Genomic DNA, 20034 nt, shown 5'->3' with positions numbered 1-20034 from the left:
CTATTTATAACCCTGTTATTTACAAGCCTGTTATGAACATATCCCTGTTATTAAGCTAGCTGATTTTCTTATATGGTGGGCTCACAATTTGATTGGCTAGGGTTAGCTTTTGGCCTATCACGGATACACTTGGGAGCCTTTTTCCAAACTGTGCTATTTCCCAGTTGGCTAGCATTAGTGTTTATCACATATTCCTAAAGTTCCTAAAATTGGGTGTATGTTAATTTGGGAGTGTAAATATTTATCCTTTATTTAATTAGAAGGTCCCATGTGATTATTATTTTTTTTTAATTGGCTCATTTTCCAGCAATATTTAGCTAGAACTTTTTTCACTTCAGATTTTCGTTTGAAGCAGGAACAACAAGAACTGTTCGAGGGGCACGGATTGTCCCTTCTATGTACCCCACAAATACTCATTGTTCAGCTATGCCAAGACATACATGGTTTTAATCCATTTAAAATTAGATGTGAACCCTTTGGGTGATGGCATATCAGGCTGGGCAAGAAATCATGGACCTCGCCCAAGTCTTGAATCGAAGGCCTTGCTTCATTATCACGAGCTTGCCAGATGTAATAAACAAGACTGGGCTTTTTCTACTTCGGGAACTTCTCTTTTTCCACTAATTAAACCATCCCCCAGCTCAGCAAGGCACGAAACCCAACTCTGCTCATTTTGGTGAGCTCAGTGACAGACAGCGAAATTGGACTATGTCTCGATCATCATAACAAGCCCTATTTGATCAACTCAATACCTGGATTATTAGCAAAGCCTCCTCATGAGCGGGAGAATGAAAGAATGGGATATTATGGGTTGGAAATCAATATTTAAATGCCTCGTCCGAAGATAGAGCAGTGATTCGATTAAAATGAGGAGATATCTTATTAAAACAAATCACCATCATTTGCTTTGTGCCAGGGCCATTTTTTGTGATACGATGATATGCCATTAAGTCGTGATGTGCAGAAACCTAGAAAACGGATATGGCGTAATTGGCCTGTCATTGTTCAAACAGTACGATCAGGTGTAATAAGTGTGCTATAGGATTGCAGCTGTGTGGTAAGACGGCGAGGGGAGATAGATTTGCTCCTTCCTCCATTACCTTTCTCCAAGCTGTGGAGAAGTCAAGTTGAGGAAAATAGCGGCCGGCGTCCAGCGCCTATTGTATTGACAGGATCTGGATGGATGCTTGAGCAGCTACAGCTTAACCACTTGTGTGGGCCCTAGGCCAGCTATACCTGTGCAGTCCCCGGCACTTTCTGGGGAGCTATTCTTTGCCCTAAGCTCTACTCAATCAGCAATATAGTGGATCCCGGCAAATGAATGGTAACAATCAGTGGCTAACAATAATAGATATCCCCATTCCGACCTGCCAAGCTTACTCCACGGCACAACATGATGCGCTGGATGTGTGAAAATGATGGCATAAGCAGAACAAGTTGCAGCAATATCCCACTGCCCAGCCCTCTCAAATGAAATTTTGGCCAGCCCTGGAAAAAATGGCTCTGCGCAGGTAGCCCTTTTGAATAGCTTTTTCACGCTATCGAAAATCGATTCGTTCCCCCTCTGTGTACGTGTAAATGGACGAGGAGGCCGCAGGTATAAAAGTGGACAAAACGGTCAGCTGCTAGAAAGGGGCAATCCGTAATCTGTGCTTTTGTTTTAAGCCTACAAGAGCAGCTTCAATGGCTTCTTTGTGCCCTTAGTGCTTTGTTAATATATACCCCCCCAGTAAACAGATAAAACCTACTGGCAGCTTATGGTTCTAGGACAAACCTGGACATAGAAACTGTGCATTTAGCGGAGCTTCTTGCTTCAAAACATGGTTCTGAATAGAAACCAGGAGATGTAAGGGTTCTTCTATGGTATTTTTCAAAGAACCTTTTGTAGCACCTTTATTTATTTATTTTATGAGTGGCGGCGGTTCTAAAACTGGTCTTCTGACGACCCCCCAAACTGTTCTTTGGTTCCTTAAACAGTGCTTCTCAAACTGGTCCTCAAGGGATAACAGGCAGCTCAGATTTCCTTCTGCTGCCTTGAATCCCTTGAGAGGTAGAGGTCAAGTAGTGTAGTCCGAAGCTACAGTATCTTACACTAGATACAGTATTGGACACTGAAACTGGACTGTGGACACAGTTGAATCATCATGGTCTCAGAGGTCCCCAACCTTCGTCCTAAATGTACACTGCCCAGAATAGGTTTTGGGCTTATTCTGCTTAGACACACCCACGTTGCACCTTTTACCTTCTGTAAAACAAGCCATTAGAATAACTTCAGGTTATGTCCAAATGTTTGTGGACACTCTTTCTGTTGAATGCATTCAGCTACTTTCAGTTGCACCCAGTGTAAACACAGCTTGTCTAGTCCATGTAGAGACACATTGCCAATAGAATAGGACTCTCTGGAGCAGATAAACCTACTGGCCTAATGCCAGGCGTGGGCTAGATGGGTATAGAGCCCCCAGCATGGAGCAGAGGAACTACTGGGCTCTCTGGAATGATGGTGGTGCTCCATCCAGTACAACTTAGGGAGTGGGGGAGAGATGAGGTGGGGTGGTGATCGTCATCTTTAACCAACGTCCTGACTTCATTAACTCTTTTTCAGCTCTTTTTCTTTTCCTCCCAGCGATGCTCCTCCTCCAAAACCTAGAAGAAAGCCTGGACTTCTTCCCTGGACAGTAGAAACAGTTCCTCCAACAAAAGCAGGATGAACTCTTTTTAATACCCTTAGATTTCAGAAGAAACAGTGAATGAGCAGGTGTCTCAATACTTTTGTAGTGTATACCACTTAGTGTAGGTCAGTCAGGCGTTACACATGCTAAGCTAACAGCTAAACCAGTGTTGTATGGTATCTTGATTGTGGATCATTTGGCAGCGAAGGCCAACACATTTGTTAACTACGTGTTAAGCTGCTAAATGAGGTTGTACCGAGCCTTCACGTAGTACGTTAGCTAGCACTTCTCCTTAAAGAAGCAGCTCTCCGTCGTAAAACGGGTCCATGCGGTTGTTTTAACAGCGATAAATAAGTCCGGTCATTAGCAGCGCATTCTCTTTCTCGCATCCTGCACTGAGCCTGACAGCTGGGGGCCTGCTGGATTTATATTTATCTCAGGCTGTTGAGCCGTCTCCTCACATGCCTCGAGTTGGTGTGATCCAGAGCCGCCCCGGTGCCGCCGCTCCGCCGTTTGTTCCTGCTAATTAATGACTTACCGTTAATTAAAAAGCAAGCAACACTCAATACATCCTGCCTCCTCGAGAAAGATTACCATTTCCACACGCCTGGTCTCCGGGACTAATGAATATTCGCGAGAGCAGGTTGAGCGTACAAGGGGGATGGAGAGAGAGAGAGAGAGAGAGAGAAAGAGAGAGAGAAAGAGAGAGAGAAAGAGAGAGAGAGAGAGAGAGAGAGAGAGAGAGAGAGAGAGCGTAGAACCACATGCAGTGAGGAACATGAGCAGTTTTTTTTTATCTGAAGGGCAACGCGAGAGTGGCAGGGCTTCAAAGGCAGGAAAAAAAAAATCAATCAGAAGACATCACAGCCTATCATATGGCATTAAGGTGTTTTATATGTGCGACAATAAAGAAATTGAGAGAGGCTGTGAGCGTGCGAGAGAGCGCGAGAGAGATAGAGATGACAAAACCACATGCTGTGAGATCCGCGAACAGTACAAAAAAAAATCAATCAAATGACATCATAAGCCATCTTGTAGCATTACCATGCTTTATATGAGCAATAGTGCAGAAATTGTGAGTGTGTGAGTGAGAGAGAGAGAGAGAGAGAGAGAGCGAGTAAGTATGTCAGAGACATGCTGTGCACTTGTCGTCAGTCTAACATAACATGTTCAGCCAGTAGATGAATTGGTTGTGGTTTGATGTGAAATGTTTCCAGCTGTAGAAGTCTACCCAATTTACTCATTTCTAATTCCCTCCTGTCACACCATGGCATCAGTGCTGAGAAGGTGAAGGCTCATCTTTGCTTCCACTGCATCCCATGAACCCAGCCACCGCCACCATCATTTTTTTCCAAATGCTTCTAATGCAACATCAATGTGGAGGTTTTTAAAGAATGCTACGCAAATAATGCAAAATTAAAATCCAATATTTTAATTCAAATTCAGAGAAACATAGAATATAGCAGCAAATTTAATTGAAGATTTTGCAGAGAAACATCATTATCTTCATCATTTTCATATTACATCATTTTACAGACTGAATTATTTTAAATTACTTTATTTACATTATTACATTATTATTACATTATTATTACAATTATTACATTGCATTACATACATTATTTTACAGATAGAATTATTTTACATTGCATTATTTACATTATTAGATTACATTGTTTACATTATTACATTCCATTTTTACATTATTGTACAGACAGAATTAGTTTACATTACTTTATTACATTGCATGATTTAAATTCTTATTACATTGTTTACATTATTATTTTCCATTATTTACATGACTACATTGCATTGTTTACATTAATACTTCACATTATTTACATTATATTACATTGTTTACATTATTACATTGCATTATTTACATTTTACAGACAGAATTAGTTTACATTACATTATTTACATTATTGCATTACTTTCTTTACATTATTTTACAGTCTGAATTATTATGATCAAAAACCTTCTATAAATTGCATACACTTAAAGTTCCGCAGAGAAACATTGTTTAACACAAGTTGAGCTGCCCATACTGGCCCTGCATGGACATGTTAGCTGGGTTTTTTGTTAGAGTGCAGGTTCCTTAAACCATGACTCGGTTGTTCACACTCACACGTCTTTTACAAACAAGGTTTCATTATGGAACCAACAGTGGTTTATCAATGGCTTTGCTCCAAAAAATCTGCAGTACCTTCAGTTCACACTTTTACACCAGATTTTTACAGCTGTTAACTTTAGTAATCCTTTTGTTTTCTCTCACGCTTTTTTTAACTTATGGATCACCGCTCTAAGCCATCCAGCCACACCGCAAGACCCAGAGAAGAACCACCCGCTGTGAAAGACATGAGCAGGTTTGATCCAGAGGGCGACGCTACAGTGACGGCCCTTCATAGGGGGAGGAAAAATCAATCTAATGACTTTGCAATGTAGCATTCACGGGTTTTATATGTGCGACAGTGGAGAAATTGAGAGACAGAGAGAGGACGAGAGAGAGAGAGGACGAGAGAAAGAGAGAGAGAGATGTCAAAGACGGGCCAACACCACTGAATGCTGAGTAACACCAACACCTCCCGCTGAGCTGAATGTCAAATCATTCCAGATAAATCAAGCCTGCGACGTCCACGTCCGTGTCTACGGCTGCGGCGGGCCGGCCTTAAAGGTGCCAGATCATGGAAAACTGGGAAACTTTCCTTGCTTTTTTGATGGAAAAGGCTTTGATGCCCCCCTTTGAGCACCCCTGTTGAAAATTACTGTTACTGAGAATAGTTCGGAGAGCAGAAGATGAGCTGAATTCTTCAAAAAAGGCATAAAGTTCAAGATGAAAACACTATTTTCACTGTTTTAAGCAAGATTAGTGAGATTCTTGCTTTTGTTTAACGAGAAAGGTGCACCAGGCAGAAGAGGTCATTAGAAAAGGCCTGGAGATTCAAAAGCTTTATAAACTCCACCAAGACTCTAAACCTTGTCCCAACAATCAGCAGCCATGATCTCCTCTCAGCAGCTGCTGAGCACTCTGAACATTACAATAACTGATGACCTCAGGGCAGAAGAAGGACACTATAAGGGGATGGCAACGTGCTTTTTAGGTAGCAGTGTCCTCAGTTTCTTATGTAAAATAAGCAGTGGCAGTTAGCAGGAACCGTAGCGATTAACGCTTTAATGCAGCAAGGCTTGTTACACACTAATGTGTATAACTCAGTAACTACAGGGACTTCTTGATATTATTCTTTGGTATCAGAAGTTTTGTACTAAAACTCTGGCCAGTCGCTCGCCAGCTGTAAAAGCTACGCATTGGGTGTACTTAGACCGTTTCAGCATTTATTGAGAGGGCTGCAGTTGTGCAGTCTATTAGAGTATCATACAGGACACTGTACATCATTTTTTCATTTAAAATAGGACTTAGTTGCATTAACATGTTGTTAATGCATTATTACTAGGACATTACTAGGTTATAGATGTGTTATTAAGGTATTATTACTGCACTATTCCCACATTAATGTTTGCAATTGCATAGACTCTACTGCTTTTTTACTTACAAACACATGGGGCCCATCTTACACCCTGCGCAAGGCGCGTTGCAATGTTCATTGCTATGTCACACCCCTCAAACAGTCTATTTTCACGCCTTCCACCTGTGTTGTTTAAAAAGCAGTGCTGCTTGTGAATCTATCTATGCCGATGGACACGTTGGTCTCGAAATGAGGGGTGTTCAGGTCAATTTCTGGCCTATTGCTGCGTATCTTGGCAATGGAAAACACAGGCGCACCACTGACCGAAAACAACCTAGGCAGACGTCAACAGTCTGATGTTTGTGGCTGTCTTGGCAGTGAATTGTCAATACAGGTGCGTGCAGCCCAACGCTTGTACACCCCCTTTTTGCGCCATTGAAATAGCAATCTGACAAAGTCAGACCGCAACTCTTAAAGGGAATGGCGAGTGACAAGCTGATTGGTTTATTACTGCATGTTACACCCCAAAACACACCCATGATTAATGAAGAGGCTTAGTACATGCCTTTTGTGCATTTCGAGCAGCACAATGCGACAAACCGACATTGCGATAGCAAAGACACTCGGTTGTTGGCTCACCAAAAGATCAATAAAAAAGGGGCCCATGGTGTAAAATTGTCAAATTTTTATCTCCTGGCTTAAGACAGTCACTGCTAAACAGTCATTGCTGTTCTTAAAGGTTTTCACTGGTGTAACAAGCGATGATATAGACGAGATGGTGCGAAGTTCTCCTTGACCTGCCTCTTCTTGGCTCTAACCCCTTTCCAGGCCCACCGCCGTAACTGGTGCTACCATTGTCTGTGCTTTAATTGCCACGTATGCCTTGTCATACACTGTGCTGACTAATGATCAGGCCTCTCCGCTCTAATGATGCTCCTCCAGTGCAAACGGTGCTTCTGCAAACTCTCAGCTCCGTGACTCGCCTCGGCTTCGGGTTCCTCTGTCGGCACTTAATTGAGCAGACATGCTCCAGCATGACAAAACACGAGCTTTGGAAAAGTCGTCTCTCGGCCCGGGCGCTGACTCACTGTCCCTTCGTTCCACCTCGTTCGCAATTAGTGTAAATGTGGCTGGTGGGTGTCCGAGACACGGCAGCGCTTGACAGACGTACGCATAGGAACATTCTAATAGCAAATTGTCTCGTGAAGTGTGGCGTTGGTGTAGATGAGGTGTGGAAGCCTTCCAGTTGTGGCCAGAGGTTTTGAGACTGACACAAATTTTGTGCATTTCACTGAGTTTAGGGAAGGTAAGCTGAAAAATAGAACCCTCATTTGGCTACAGTCTGAAAAAGTAATTTTTTTGGGGGGTGGGTGGATTACTTAAGCTGATTGGCCCATAGTAATAATCAGCAATTTATTATCGAATAACTAAATGATTAATTATTTAAAATAAATTAGCCATGAGAAGAACGCCTTGCCAACTGTGAAGCATTGGGGGTGGATCGGTCATGCTTTGGGGTTGGGTTGCTGCCAGTGGCATTGGCAATATCATATGGGTGGAGGAGAGAATTGATTACTTAAGCTGATTGATTGTGAAGTGATTGGCCCATAGTTCTAGAGTAAAAACATCAGGAATTTATTTTATTTGATTACATTGATTAGATTTTTTCAACTTACTACATTAGTTAAATGAACCTTTGCAGATTGCTTCATTGTTAAATTCCCTTTTGCAGATAATTATTTTAGCCAGCAGGTCTTTTTCTTCAAAAGCCTTTGAAATCTTTCCTTTATTTTTTTTAACTGATGAATCAATGTCCACTCTAATCTGTTAAAGCACAGGCAGCTCTAAGAACTGAAAAAAAAAATCCTCGACATCTGCCAAGCATTCCTCGTTATTGATGGCTCGACCCCAGCAAAATGCTGAGATGGTAGAAGCGGTGGTGTGTTCCTGGCATGTGGAAATGTGTTGCAACCTTGTTTATTTGTTCCCAACAGACAGCAGTGAGGAATTAGAGATGTTGACGTGGGCACTAAAAAGAGTCTTGAGATTTGTGAAGCCAGGGGGCGGGTGGGGCTGGCGTAAGCCGTTTTTAGGCCGCTGTCCATGGTGTACGCATAAGGTCACGGACTTGTGTTTTTGTCTGCTCTGGCATTTGGACCGAGGGCTGTTTCTCGTTCCTTTTCTTCTCATCTCCTGACTCAAGTGCCTGACAGGGATTATCCCATAGCGCCTCTCAGGAGAGCTGTGAGCGCGGGAAAAAAGGGCAAGAAAGGACAATGCGAGCAAAGAGCGCTAATAGGTTCTACATAGTAGACCAAACCACGTTTAGGAATGTGGTGCAATTTTGGGGGTTTCTAGTAGTACATGTATGCTAAGCTAGAACTAGTGCATTTGTGAACATCTTGGCCATTAGACATAGACTAGTTCTCTGTTACTTTCTGGTTGTGTTATTGGGTAATGAGGGTTCCTACACTCATAACAATAGTGGGACCAGTTTTGGTGCTAAAGAACTGGTAAAGAACTATTTGCAAGAAAATAATTTGGCCCTTGTATCTCAGGGCTCTGAGTGGTCCAACGGACTAAGGTCCTGCAACTATGACCAGAGGATCACTGGCTCGAATCCCGGGTCATGCTGCTTGCCATCAGCAGCTGGAGCCCAAGAGAGCACAACTGGTCTTGCTCTCGCCAGGTGGGTGGATGGCTCTGTCTCTCTCCCCACATCACTTCAGTGCAAGGCTGACTGGCATAGGCATCTGCTAGCCGATGCATCAGAGCTGGGTATCCGATGCTTTCCTCCGAGCATGCTTGTTTCTCTGTAATTGTTTGAAAAGAGGTGGTGGACTGAATGGTTACACTTCTCATTTTTGCCGTGTCCAAATTTCATAATGAACGGACCATTTAAGTTGTCATTGCCATGTATAGAGCCATGGTCTTTAATAAAGCACCCTTGAAGAACACCCCTTTTAAACCCCTTTTAAAGTGTATATAAAGAACCATATACAGTGTTCTTTTCGCCCAGAAGTGGTTTGGACACCCGAATGGTTTGCCTGATTATGATTACTTACACCATAAGATGAAGATGAGAAGATATGGATGGCTTTAATTTCCAAGGTTTTATTAAACTAAAAATGCTTGAACTTTTAAAGGGGTGTACCCCCAACACTCCAACAAGAATAATCTTGTTCCATCAGTTCCAGCTTGACAGCATCAGTTTGTTAAAGGAGTGGTGCCCAGGATTGATCTGGCATCATTGAAATGATCAGAAATGCCAAAGTTAACGTACATCCTGTGGTGGCATTTAAGAGTTTGACACGTCGACAGTTCTGACTCACGACCGAAGCTGATACATACATCACTGCTTTGCACTTTTCAGTGAACATGACTAAGTAATCATGGCCCAATGACGTAGTTATCATCCACAGAAAGCACAAAACGTTGATTTGAATCTTGACAATGGCCGCCTTCTCCTAGATACTGCATTTAAATGAGTCATGAATAAGGAACTCTCTTTGTTAGAGTTGTCACTGCCTAGTAGGAGGCTGTGAATATAAACACTAATGGTTTGCTCTGCAGAAGATAAGTTTGCATGAAGTATAAGTAAGATATTTAGCAGGATTGTCCTTTCGGATCTGCTGAGTGTTGTATCATCATCATCCAAAAATCTTCCTTTTTTTCGTTTATTGTTTTTACTTCATGACAAAATGTAAATCTGGAAGTTGTGCTTTACATTGTGTAGAAAGTTCATGATGAACGGACCAATAGAAATGCTCAAAAATGTGGTTGATGCTCAAGTTGCCATAGCTCTGCACTAAAGCACCCTTGATGAACACCCTTTGTATAAAAAAAAGTATATCAAGTTTTAAGAACCATAAAAGGTTCCAAATGACATGGAATCATATCTTTTTTACATTGACTTCCATTGAGTTATGTTTTTGTTGTCCTTCTCTTGTAAAGTTGATGCTTTAAAGATGGGACACAGGCAATATGATTGTATATTTATGAATCAGACATTAAAGAACCCCCTGGAATATTGATGCTTTATTTACTTAAGTATTAAATATTTATTGCGAACCTCCTTTGTTTAGTTTCAACATGAAATGCTCATCCCAAACCATATTTTTGTATTTAAAAATTAAACGTACATCTCGGACTTTGTTTATCAATGTGAGCATCCCATGCTATTACTTACGAGTGGTTGTCTTCATGATGTCCACATTCTGATGAGGTGCTTTTTTTCCTGCTTTCCACAGATGTAAAGAAGGCTTCCAGGGGATTCGCTGTGACCAGTTCCTGCCCAAGACAGACTCCATCCTGTCGGATCCAAGTGAGTGCCCATTTTTATGCCTGGCTTCTTTATTACTGTACACATTATCCTAAAAAAAGGTTGCCTAAATGCAGGGTTCTTCTTTAGAGGAGGGGTTCTTAAAGCTGAATCAGTTTGAGAACTGCTGCTTTAGAGAGCCAACCTTTTGAAAGTCCAGAATGTTCTGGGAAGAACTCTTAAAAAATGCTTTACTTCATGTGATGGATCTTGAAACATTGGGGTTGTTCAAACTTACAAACCCTTTGTTTTTTTTTAGTAGTAGTTCTCAAACTAGTCTTCAGGGACCCAGAAGAGTCATTTTGTGTATGTGAGTGGGGATGGAGCAATTAAATCTGGGAACTCATTGAGGACCAGTTTAAAAGCCGTTGTTTTGGAGAACCATTGATGAATTAGATTGTGAATTTTGAATGTTCAGAGAACCCCCTCACAATGCTGTTAGTACCAAAATGTTTAAGGACTTTAAGGCACCTTCATTTTTAGGAGTGCATACACTACAAAATCATGTATTCTTGAATTTGAAAACCATTTTGGTTCGTATGAGTAGTGGCTCTTAAACCGATCTTCAGGGTACTCTCCCCCATCATATTATATAATGCTCCTGACACTGGGAGGGTGAGGACCGACTCGCTCCTCCTTTGACACAGCCACCGCCTCTTTTCAAACTGTCACCAATGTACTGGGCAACCTCTGCTCTCTTAAAAAAAGTGCTGGTCACCCAGCTCCGATGCATCAGCTAGTGGGCACCTGTGATAGCCCACATTACACTAAAGTGATGTGGGAGGAGAGAGGGAGTCATCTACCCAGCTGGTAAGAGTAAGTCCGGTTGTGCTCTCTCTGACTCCTGCTGCTGATGGCAGGCAATCTGGAAACTGGGACTCTTTTTTTTTTTGTCTAAATCACTCAAAATCTTGGTGGCATCATATTTGTAGGAGTACATTGACCACATCAATGTGTATTCCGCAACCTTGAGGGGTGTTTTTCCATGTGGTAATGTTTCAATGTGGGTAAATGCTGGTGTGCTAGACTTAATCTAGCCCTTATCAAAGGCCCCAACCTTTTCTCATGGAGAGCAGCCAGATATCCCGTCAAGCATCTTTGGGAAGACATACATGGGCACACACTGTCTAATGCAGTTCCACTGGGCATAATAACTGAATTCATACAGCCTACTATAACTTGGCTATTGGGTTTGGCTCGCAAGTTGAAAATATTAACTTTCCAGTTTTAAAGTGTACATGAGAAGCCTTGAAAATGAATACACACTGTCCCAATAGCTCATGCTTTCACACTGACTCATCAAAGCATCAAGTCTTTTTTTTAATGTGACAGGGCAGGAAGCGGTTTCCTCAGAAATCTGACATGAGCCGTATCCGTAAACAGCTCAGCTTCTCTGTAAAACTGTGTCTGTAAACAGCCCGAACAATAACCCATTGCCACAGGGATAATGAGAGATTCAGTGTATTGTAATGTTTGAATTAATCTGAGACGTTGGAGATACACTGTATTGTTGTGTTTGCGTTCGGCAGAGATTCAATGAGCTGTTCGGCCTTGGAATTCTCCCAGCTCGAGCTGTTAGCACTACGACAACTGGCCAAATCATGTGCCATATGTAGAGTGGTGTATATATAACAAAGAATGCACTTGCTCTGACTGACCTTGTCCAGAGTTTACAGTTTCGTGTCAGTTGGTAGTAGGTCGCGAAAAAGCTTCTCCAGCTCTTTCAGCAAAAACGAATGATAACCACATCCCTAACCACATGTTCATCCAGTGTTTGCATTTTCGCTGCACTACTTATCAGTTCATGAAGCATAAAATGTCTGGTCCAGTTTAAGTTCCCTTTGTGTCCTGGGATTAGAGAGGGATTTGGGATTTTGAGCTTCTTTTCATGGCCAGTGCTGATACATATGATACTCGTTCTTTAGCTCATATCTTATTGGCAAGTTTTGCTCTGGTCCATATTTCTGTCTCAAACCTGTCTATGGACAGCTTATGTAACAGGTGTATTGTAAATATTCAGTTTTCTAACTGTGTGTATGGTCTATGCAGCCTTGCAACAGACAAGAAATTCTGGACAAGACTTCTGGCAGGCCTGTGATGCTCTTAGTTTCATATGTTATGTGGTATGTAACCAGCTTTGGAAGGGTTTAAATAGCCCCTCAAACCCTCAAATCCCTACAGCACTGAAAAATATCAATGTTAATTCAAAACATTTGAGTAGAAATAGAGAATAAAGTGATCTACTTGATTTGAGCCTCTTTACTGCTGATTTGTTCTACATGTGCTGTTGCAAAGGGCTGTTCTGATCCATCCAATGATGTTCCAAAAATATGACCATGTACATCATATGCAACAGGAATCTGAACAGCTCATAGAGTTGACTCCTGAATCTCCCTCCAGCCTTTTTCTTACATTGTATTCTTGCTTTCAAGGTTAGACTCTCTGCATAGATAAGCTATCTGTTTGTTTCCTCTTTAAGGTTAACATTATAATCTTTTCATTGGCTAAAGAGTTTGGCTTACTGTTGTGCTGTAGAGATGCCAAATCTTCACTCATCTTTCCTGGCAGTTGAACAAGAAGTTGCACATCACGATTTGAAGAAAAATGGAATTAGGCACAGTACAGTAAGCAATCTCTGGCCACAGCCATGCAATATTCCAACAATGTACCCATGCATTTACAGAGCTGGTATTACTTCTTCCTTTTGTTGTGTTTAAGCATACATTTTGGTCTCGGACTCCCACGTCAAGAGGTGGGAACCATTCTGCAACTTGAACCCGCTTCTTTGTGCAAATAGTGCACTGTTGTCCATGTATCTGTTTAGCAAAGTAGCCTAATGTATAGTTTGTCTGATTGAGCCATAACATCAGCATATGATAATATGGGAGGAGACTAAACATGAGAGGGGAGAACTTGGAAAGAACTTTGGGCTGGAGTTCCAGTGATTTCTGCATTGTGGCAGAAGGTCAGACCCCCTGTTTGTGAAGCTAGAACTAAGAGAGATGACTGAGCTCCCCTTGGTCTGCCGACGGACCAAAAGTGTGATTACAAACTTCTATTACCAAAAATAAATTCACCAGTTTGTACTGAAGTCTATGTAGTTACTGAGTAATACACCTTAGTGTGAAATAAGAGTGTTTAGGGGTTAAAGGGAAGAGATGGGATGGTGGTGGATTGCAGAAACTGTGTACATGAATATGTGGACAAGGTAGAGATGAGAATAAAGAATTTATAAGACCTTAGATTGGGAAGAGGAGCTTAATAGCACCTTGCTATTAATTCTTCCGTCTGTGTTTAGTTTGCTTTCCTACTCTTCCTGGATGATTCCAGTCTGATTTTTCTCAGATGTGTTCCTCTGTCTCTTTGTCTGGTCAAGTGACATTTTCCTTGTGTTTGCCTTTTTGTACATTTGTTGGCATATTCTTTGTTATTTTGCCTGTTTTTAGTAAAACAGGTCACGCTTACATCAGTGTTTCCCAACACAGGTATGGTCAAAAGGTACCAGGGTTTTTGGGACCGGGGTTCCTGATCACTCTTAATCATACAAACCACACATTTCCCTTACCCTACTTTCATCTTTGAGTACCTAGGCTTAGTGTAGGCTGGTTGTCAGTGTTGGAGTTCACTGACCAGAATAGCAACTCTACCCACAGAACAAGACTCCACACAAGTCTCCCTGCATCCTTACATTCAGTAGACAGACATCACTTCCTCTCTGTTTCTGTTCCTCTCTCTCTCTCTCTCTCTCTCTCTCTCTCTCTCTCTCTCTCTCTCTCTCTCTCTCTCTCCGATGCACTCACACAGACTTCAACATCAGAGTCTTCTCAAGAGATTATCTTTCCATTTGGTCCACTCTCGATAAAGAGAAAGCGACACACTGCCCGGTGACATTATCCACCTGAATACAAATCAACTAGGATTCTCTTCAGATTAAGAAGTTAAGAACGGCTGGGACATAGATTGGGTCTGTTGTAATAGATCGTTCTGAAACTCTCATTCCGAAAATGTCAGAATAGAAAATGAAACAATATTCGGAGGTAAACTGAGGTGAGGCTAGAAAAGGCATTCATCTTTCTCCACTCATCCTTTCTCTATTCGCTTTCATCTTTCCCTTTTCTTGTTCTTTTCTTTTTCCTTTTGTGTTTCATAGCTACGCATACAGGGCATAGCTGGGATCACACTACCAACACCATGAGGCAAAAAAGAACTTTTATAATTTACCATGGTTAAGTAATGCACAACAGGTTTTCCAATCTTTAGCCACATCAGAATCCCATATCTTTTCCTGCTCCTCTTAGTCACTGCAGCGATGATCACAGGGTTGTGGATTTAATAACCTCTGTCCACTAACCTACCACAGTTGGGACTTTGCTCCGGGGTGCCATAATAGGGCTGATCATGTGCTCAGACCCCAGCTATTGTCTAATGACAATAAGGGTACTTTGCACAGTTTGTATCAGGCATGCCTGTCTTGGCTGGTTTCAGACGTTTTTGGATGATGGACCCACCTCCAACCAGGTGGGATTGTGGCTTGATCAACCACCCAAATAGTATCTGGTCAGAAACTGACCACAATAATGAATGGGGTAGAGGGTGGGTTACCAATTGGAAATGTCGACAGGTGGAATACAGTGTGCATTTTTACAGTTCGAGTATGTAGATAGGAGGTAGGTTGAGCTTGTAAAGTGGCAAGTGTGTGGACGTCCAGGGCAAGGTTTCCTAATAAAACATAGTGGGTTTATGTCAGAATATTATGACCACCTACCTACCTAATAGTGGGAACCACCTACCGTGGTTTGGATGACACTACGTGACTGTATTAGATTAGACATTGAGTGCTTCCCAATGGAAAAGGCAATGGGTAGGTTTGTGAGATGTTCGAGAGCCACCATAGTAAAGGTATACCAAGAAAGGGCTTTCTGCAGACTGACTGCCTCCCAGCAAAACAGTGGTACTGCAGGTTACCAAGGTTAAGTAGTGCAGGACAGGCTATACAATCATTAGAGACATCAGAATCCCATACTTTTTTAGCTCCATTTAGTAAGTGACTGCAGCGAGGATCACAGGGTTGTGGGTACAATAACCTCCGTCCACTAACCTGTCACTGTTGGGACTTCAAGCATGAGCCTCTTTACTCCAGGGTGCCATAGTATGCTGACCTTTTGCTCTTACTCCAGCTGTATAATAAGTGTCATGTAAGATGTTCGGGAGCCACCACAGTAAAGGCATACAGAGAATGGACTTCTCGCATACGGATTGCCTCCAAGCGTCAAAACAGTGGTACTGCACAGGACATTGATTACAGAGGGGAAGAACAACTTCAATGAGTGGTACAGAGCAATTGACATGCCACCTCTACAATGAACTTTCATCACCTAATACTACTAATACTACAGTCCATGCCACAATGTCTCGCCAGTGTCACCTGAGCCACGGGTGGATGTCCTCAACATTAGGTAGGTGGTCATAATATTCTGAAATGAGTATGTATTAAAAGAGTGTACACACATATTATATATTACATTATATATAATTTGCATAGAAGATTTATTTTCTAATATTGTATAACCAAAAAAAGCAATCTGGAAAAGGTCACCATACTAGGGTATTTGCATGTTCCTGGCATTGGGCAAGACACTTTCCTCAGGGGACACAAACCTGTCTATTCAGAAGAGAAAGTCAAGGTTTTTCTCCAGCAGCCAATTCCACGGGGTCTGTCAAAACATAGAGAAGCTTTGTGTGTAAAAGCAGTCCTCGACCTGACGGTGGGCATCAGATGTGTGTGTGAGAAAGAGAGGGAGAGAGAGAGAGTGAGAGCGGGAGAGAAATGAAATGTGTTGACACAATAACCAAGTGTTTTTTCCATCCTCCTAAACTTCCACTGAATGATCTTACGGCCTTCCTTTGCACCTTGTTGCCCTGTGCTTGCACATAACCTTGTCACTACACATTAGTGAAAGCAGAGAAAATTGGATGGCAGGGACATTGCCTATTAGGTAAAAGGACATTTAAATTCCAAGCATTGAGAAGTGAAAAGACACAGTAATTGGCATCAGAATTAAAAAGGTGTATTGATGGTTCAAAGTGTCATGAGTTATCTCTGAGTCACGCTGGAATAGAAAGAACTTTCCTTTTATATTTTCATGAAAATGCAACTATGATTTTATTCCTAGTAATGGTTACAGCCATTCTTACATTAATTATTGCTTAAAAAGTAAGGACATCCATTCGATTGAAATTAATTTAGCTAATTTATTGTGCACCCATTGATTGACATGGTTGGTATGGCACCACCACCGCCTTCCAGTGAGCTACCATGCTTTGTGGCAGACTGGGGTCTTCCATGCCAATAGTCCCTGGGCAAGACTCCTAACACTACATTGGCCCATCTCTATGATAAAGGTCCCTTTGAATAAGAGCGTCAGCTAAATGCTGTTATATGTGAACTCTATTCACTGCGAAATGATGCGTCCTCTTCACTGGCTTCCTGTAGCTGTAGACCACATCAGATTCAAACCCCTGATGCTGGCCCACAAAGCCAAGACTGGACCAGCCCCTCCATACTTGATGCCGGTGGTCAAAAGCCTGATTTGCACCAAGAGCCCTTCCAGCTTCAAGTATGGCTCGGCTTGACCCGCCATTCCTAAGAAACCATGGAAGACAAGCATTTAGACCTTTTTCTGCCCTGCACTGGAGTGGTGGAACGAACTTCCCCTTAATATCCGAACAGCAGAGTCGCTTGCTGTCTTCAAAACCAGACTGAAGACTCAACTCTTCCGAAAGTACTTAGGCAGAGTGTAGAGTATGTTGAGTGCTGTGCTCTCCATACTGACTTTTGTATTCATCAAAAAAAGAGCCAATCAGTTGGCCGGTTATGCCACAAGCGGAGAAGGGCTGATGTTCTAATGGGGAATGCCTCTCTCGATGCGGAGTACACGCATGGACAAAATTGTTGGTACCCCTCAGTTAATGAAAGAAAAACCCACAATAGTTACAGAAACAACTTGAGAACAACTTCAGAATAGTCCAATGTTTTAGGTCATTATCCTGTTGCAAGACCCATGACCTGCGACTGAGACTAAGCTTTCTGACACTGGGCAGCACATATCATATTCTCTTGATAGTCTTGAGATTTCATTGTACCCTGCACAAATTCAAGACACCTTGTGCCAGATGCAGCAAAGCAGCCCCAGAACATAACAGAGCCTCCTCCATATTTCACAGTAGGGACAGTGTTCTTTTCTTGATATGCTTCATTTTTCCATCTGTGACCATAGAGTTGATGAGCCTTGGCAAAAAGTTTCATTTCTGTCTCATCTGTCCATAGGACATTCCCCCAGAAGCTTTAACATGTTAACATGTAGTTTGCCAGTCTGGCCTTTTTATGGTTTGTTTTCAACAATAGTGTGCTTTACCTTTAACATGCTTGTCTATAATTTTCTTTCTAATCTCCTGAGACAACTCTTTCCTTCACCTCCTCTGGTCCATGTTGAGTGTGGTACACACCATGTCACCAAACAGCACAGTGACTACCTGTAGCCCTATATATAGGCCCCGTGACTAATTACAAGACTGTAGATACCTGTGATGCTAATTAGTGGACACACCTTGATTAATATGTCCCTTTGGTCACATTATTTTCATGGGTACCATAATTTCAGGCACTAGTGTTTCCTAATGAAATACAAAAGGGTGCTCTGGAGCATCTTAGGTCTAAGGTCACCATGCACCTAAGCCAATTGTCAGCTAGAGAGGGTATAAAACCTGCCAGCATTAGGCTGTGTAGCAGTGGAACTGCAGTCTCCGGAGTGAAGGAGCTCTATCTAATAACTATGCTGATGTTCTTTCGGCTGATATGCGGAAGGCCTTTCCGGGAAAAGGAAGACATAGTGAGCAGGTGTCTACAAACCATTGATCAAATAGTGTCTTTTGCATGTTTGTTGTTACTCCCTGAGAACAATCGTACTTAATCACTTTATGTGGCTATCTATCATCTTGGTTCATCTTGTTCGTAGTTACATGAAGGCATCATTAGTTGCTGCTTCATTTCTCCACATTGCGCGACTTTTGGTCGAAGCCTGGTTCTGCATTTTGATTCGAACATCCAGCTGTTGCCTTTAGTTGTCTCATTGACAGAGCAAAGGGTGAAATGTAGTATTGCCATGCTAGTGGGCCCTAATGGATTGTCGTCGGCAAAGCTAATTTACATTCTCCCGCTCAGAAAAGAATAGCGCATGTGGAACAGGAAATCCATATTGATTGCTGCAATTCATCTGCCAGGGCCTCCTTGTTCATTCTTGTGAAGTATTTATGCAAGCCCGGGGTAATAGTTTCGGATAGGCCGTTTACGTTGAGGTATGGATCCCGTCAACATGCTTGTTAATGACGAAAATGCCACTTGTATGCAGATTCCAAGTACATATTGTTCCGGTGCTGGGGCCATAAGAAGACGGGAGCATTGCGGAAAAGGCGTTTTTCTTTCAACGTGAAATGCCATCATCATGGAAATAAATGACAGAACTGACAAAATGTTGCATATTTCTTCTGTGCAGTCAAGCGCATGAGCGCTGAGTGAAACCTGCCATGCTTTCGCCAACTGCTCCGTCAGACGTTTTAGTCCAACAGCTTAACATAGCCTCCATCTGGCAACAATTCAATGCTTGTCACCAAGCCATGATGTATTTGATTTGCAGCAATCATGGGAAACAAGATTCATGCGTCTTGACTCCAATATAAATATATATCAACACTGTATGCAGGTTGCCTTTAGATTGGATGTGATTGACAGCCATCTATTAGCATACAATTGTGCTCATCTCTGTGGAGCTCAGTCCAGTATGTATTGGTTGGATTATGCATCTGCTACTATTGCTGAGAGAGTCTCCTGCAAACTTCAAGGCCAGTCTTCTAGCTTTGCACACTGATCCGAATCTCATTTTGCCAGTCTCCCCACAGCAATTCAAGATGTTCCCCAGATTTCTTTCTCTTTTTTTTTGTACAGATGTGTTTGTCAGGAAATCTTATGAAAGAGGACTTGGAACTCCATTGTTGAAGTTGAAGACTGTAGTGACCCCCTTTTTTGTAGTTTTGTGTAATAAGAGCTGGATGAATTCGGACTAGATGATTCAATCGAGTCATAAAGGAGGCTTGGATCTCTGGATTTCTGGACCTGGAACCTGAATGGGATGGTTCTGCAGTGCAGAGTGCTGCGCAGTCCTGAGGTTTCTGTCCCAGGACTTTCATTACATTTCATGTCTTAAGGCTTTAAAGATGGTCAGTCGATCTTACAGATTGCATGATTTCTCTAGATAGGTTTAGATTCCAAAGATTCATAAGTGGCATCTTCAGGATTGATTACAGCTAAGTATGATTTCTTCAACTTGGTGGTTATCCTAGGACAAGATCATACATTCTTAGGAGAACCACTGCTGGTTAGCTAGGCAAAAGTGTCTTCATTTTTTTTAACAGGGCTTTGTATAATGATTGATCGCACGTTTTATGGCTAGGTCTCTTTAGGTCCTCCACTGGAGTCAAGGCAGGTCTACATTTGTCCCATTTCAGGCTCTTCTCTACACAGAAG

The 20034-nt window shown here is 42.1% G+C and overlaps 1 protein-coding gene across 1 annotated transcript in view; it reads left to right on the top strand.

The window, feature by feature from the left end:
* nrg3a (neuregulin 3a) overlaps nt 1–20034 on the top strand; it is a 432405-nt gene that overhangs the window by 352449 nt on the left and 59922 nt on the right. The window contains exon 3 of the mRNA XM_072677356.1: nt 10384–10457. Within this exon, the coding sequence (XP_072533457.1) occupies nt 10384–10457 (74 nt within the window). The remainder of the gene's footprint in view (nt 1–10383; nt 10458–20034) is intronic.

This window comes from Salminus brasiliensis, chromosome 4 (genome assembly GCF_030463535.1).
Source record: "Salminus brasiliensis chromosome 4, fSalBra1.hap2, whole genome shotgun sequence".
NCBI classification, from domain to species: Eukaryota; Metazoa; Chordata; class Actinopteri; order Characiformes; family Bryconidae; genus Salminus; species Salminus brasiliensis.
This window is presented reverse-complemented; position numbering and strand designations above follow the sequence as displayed.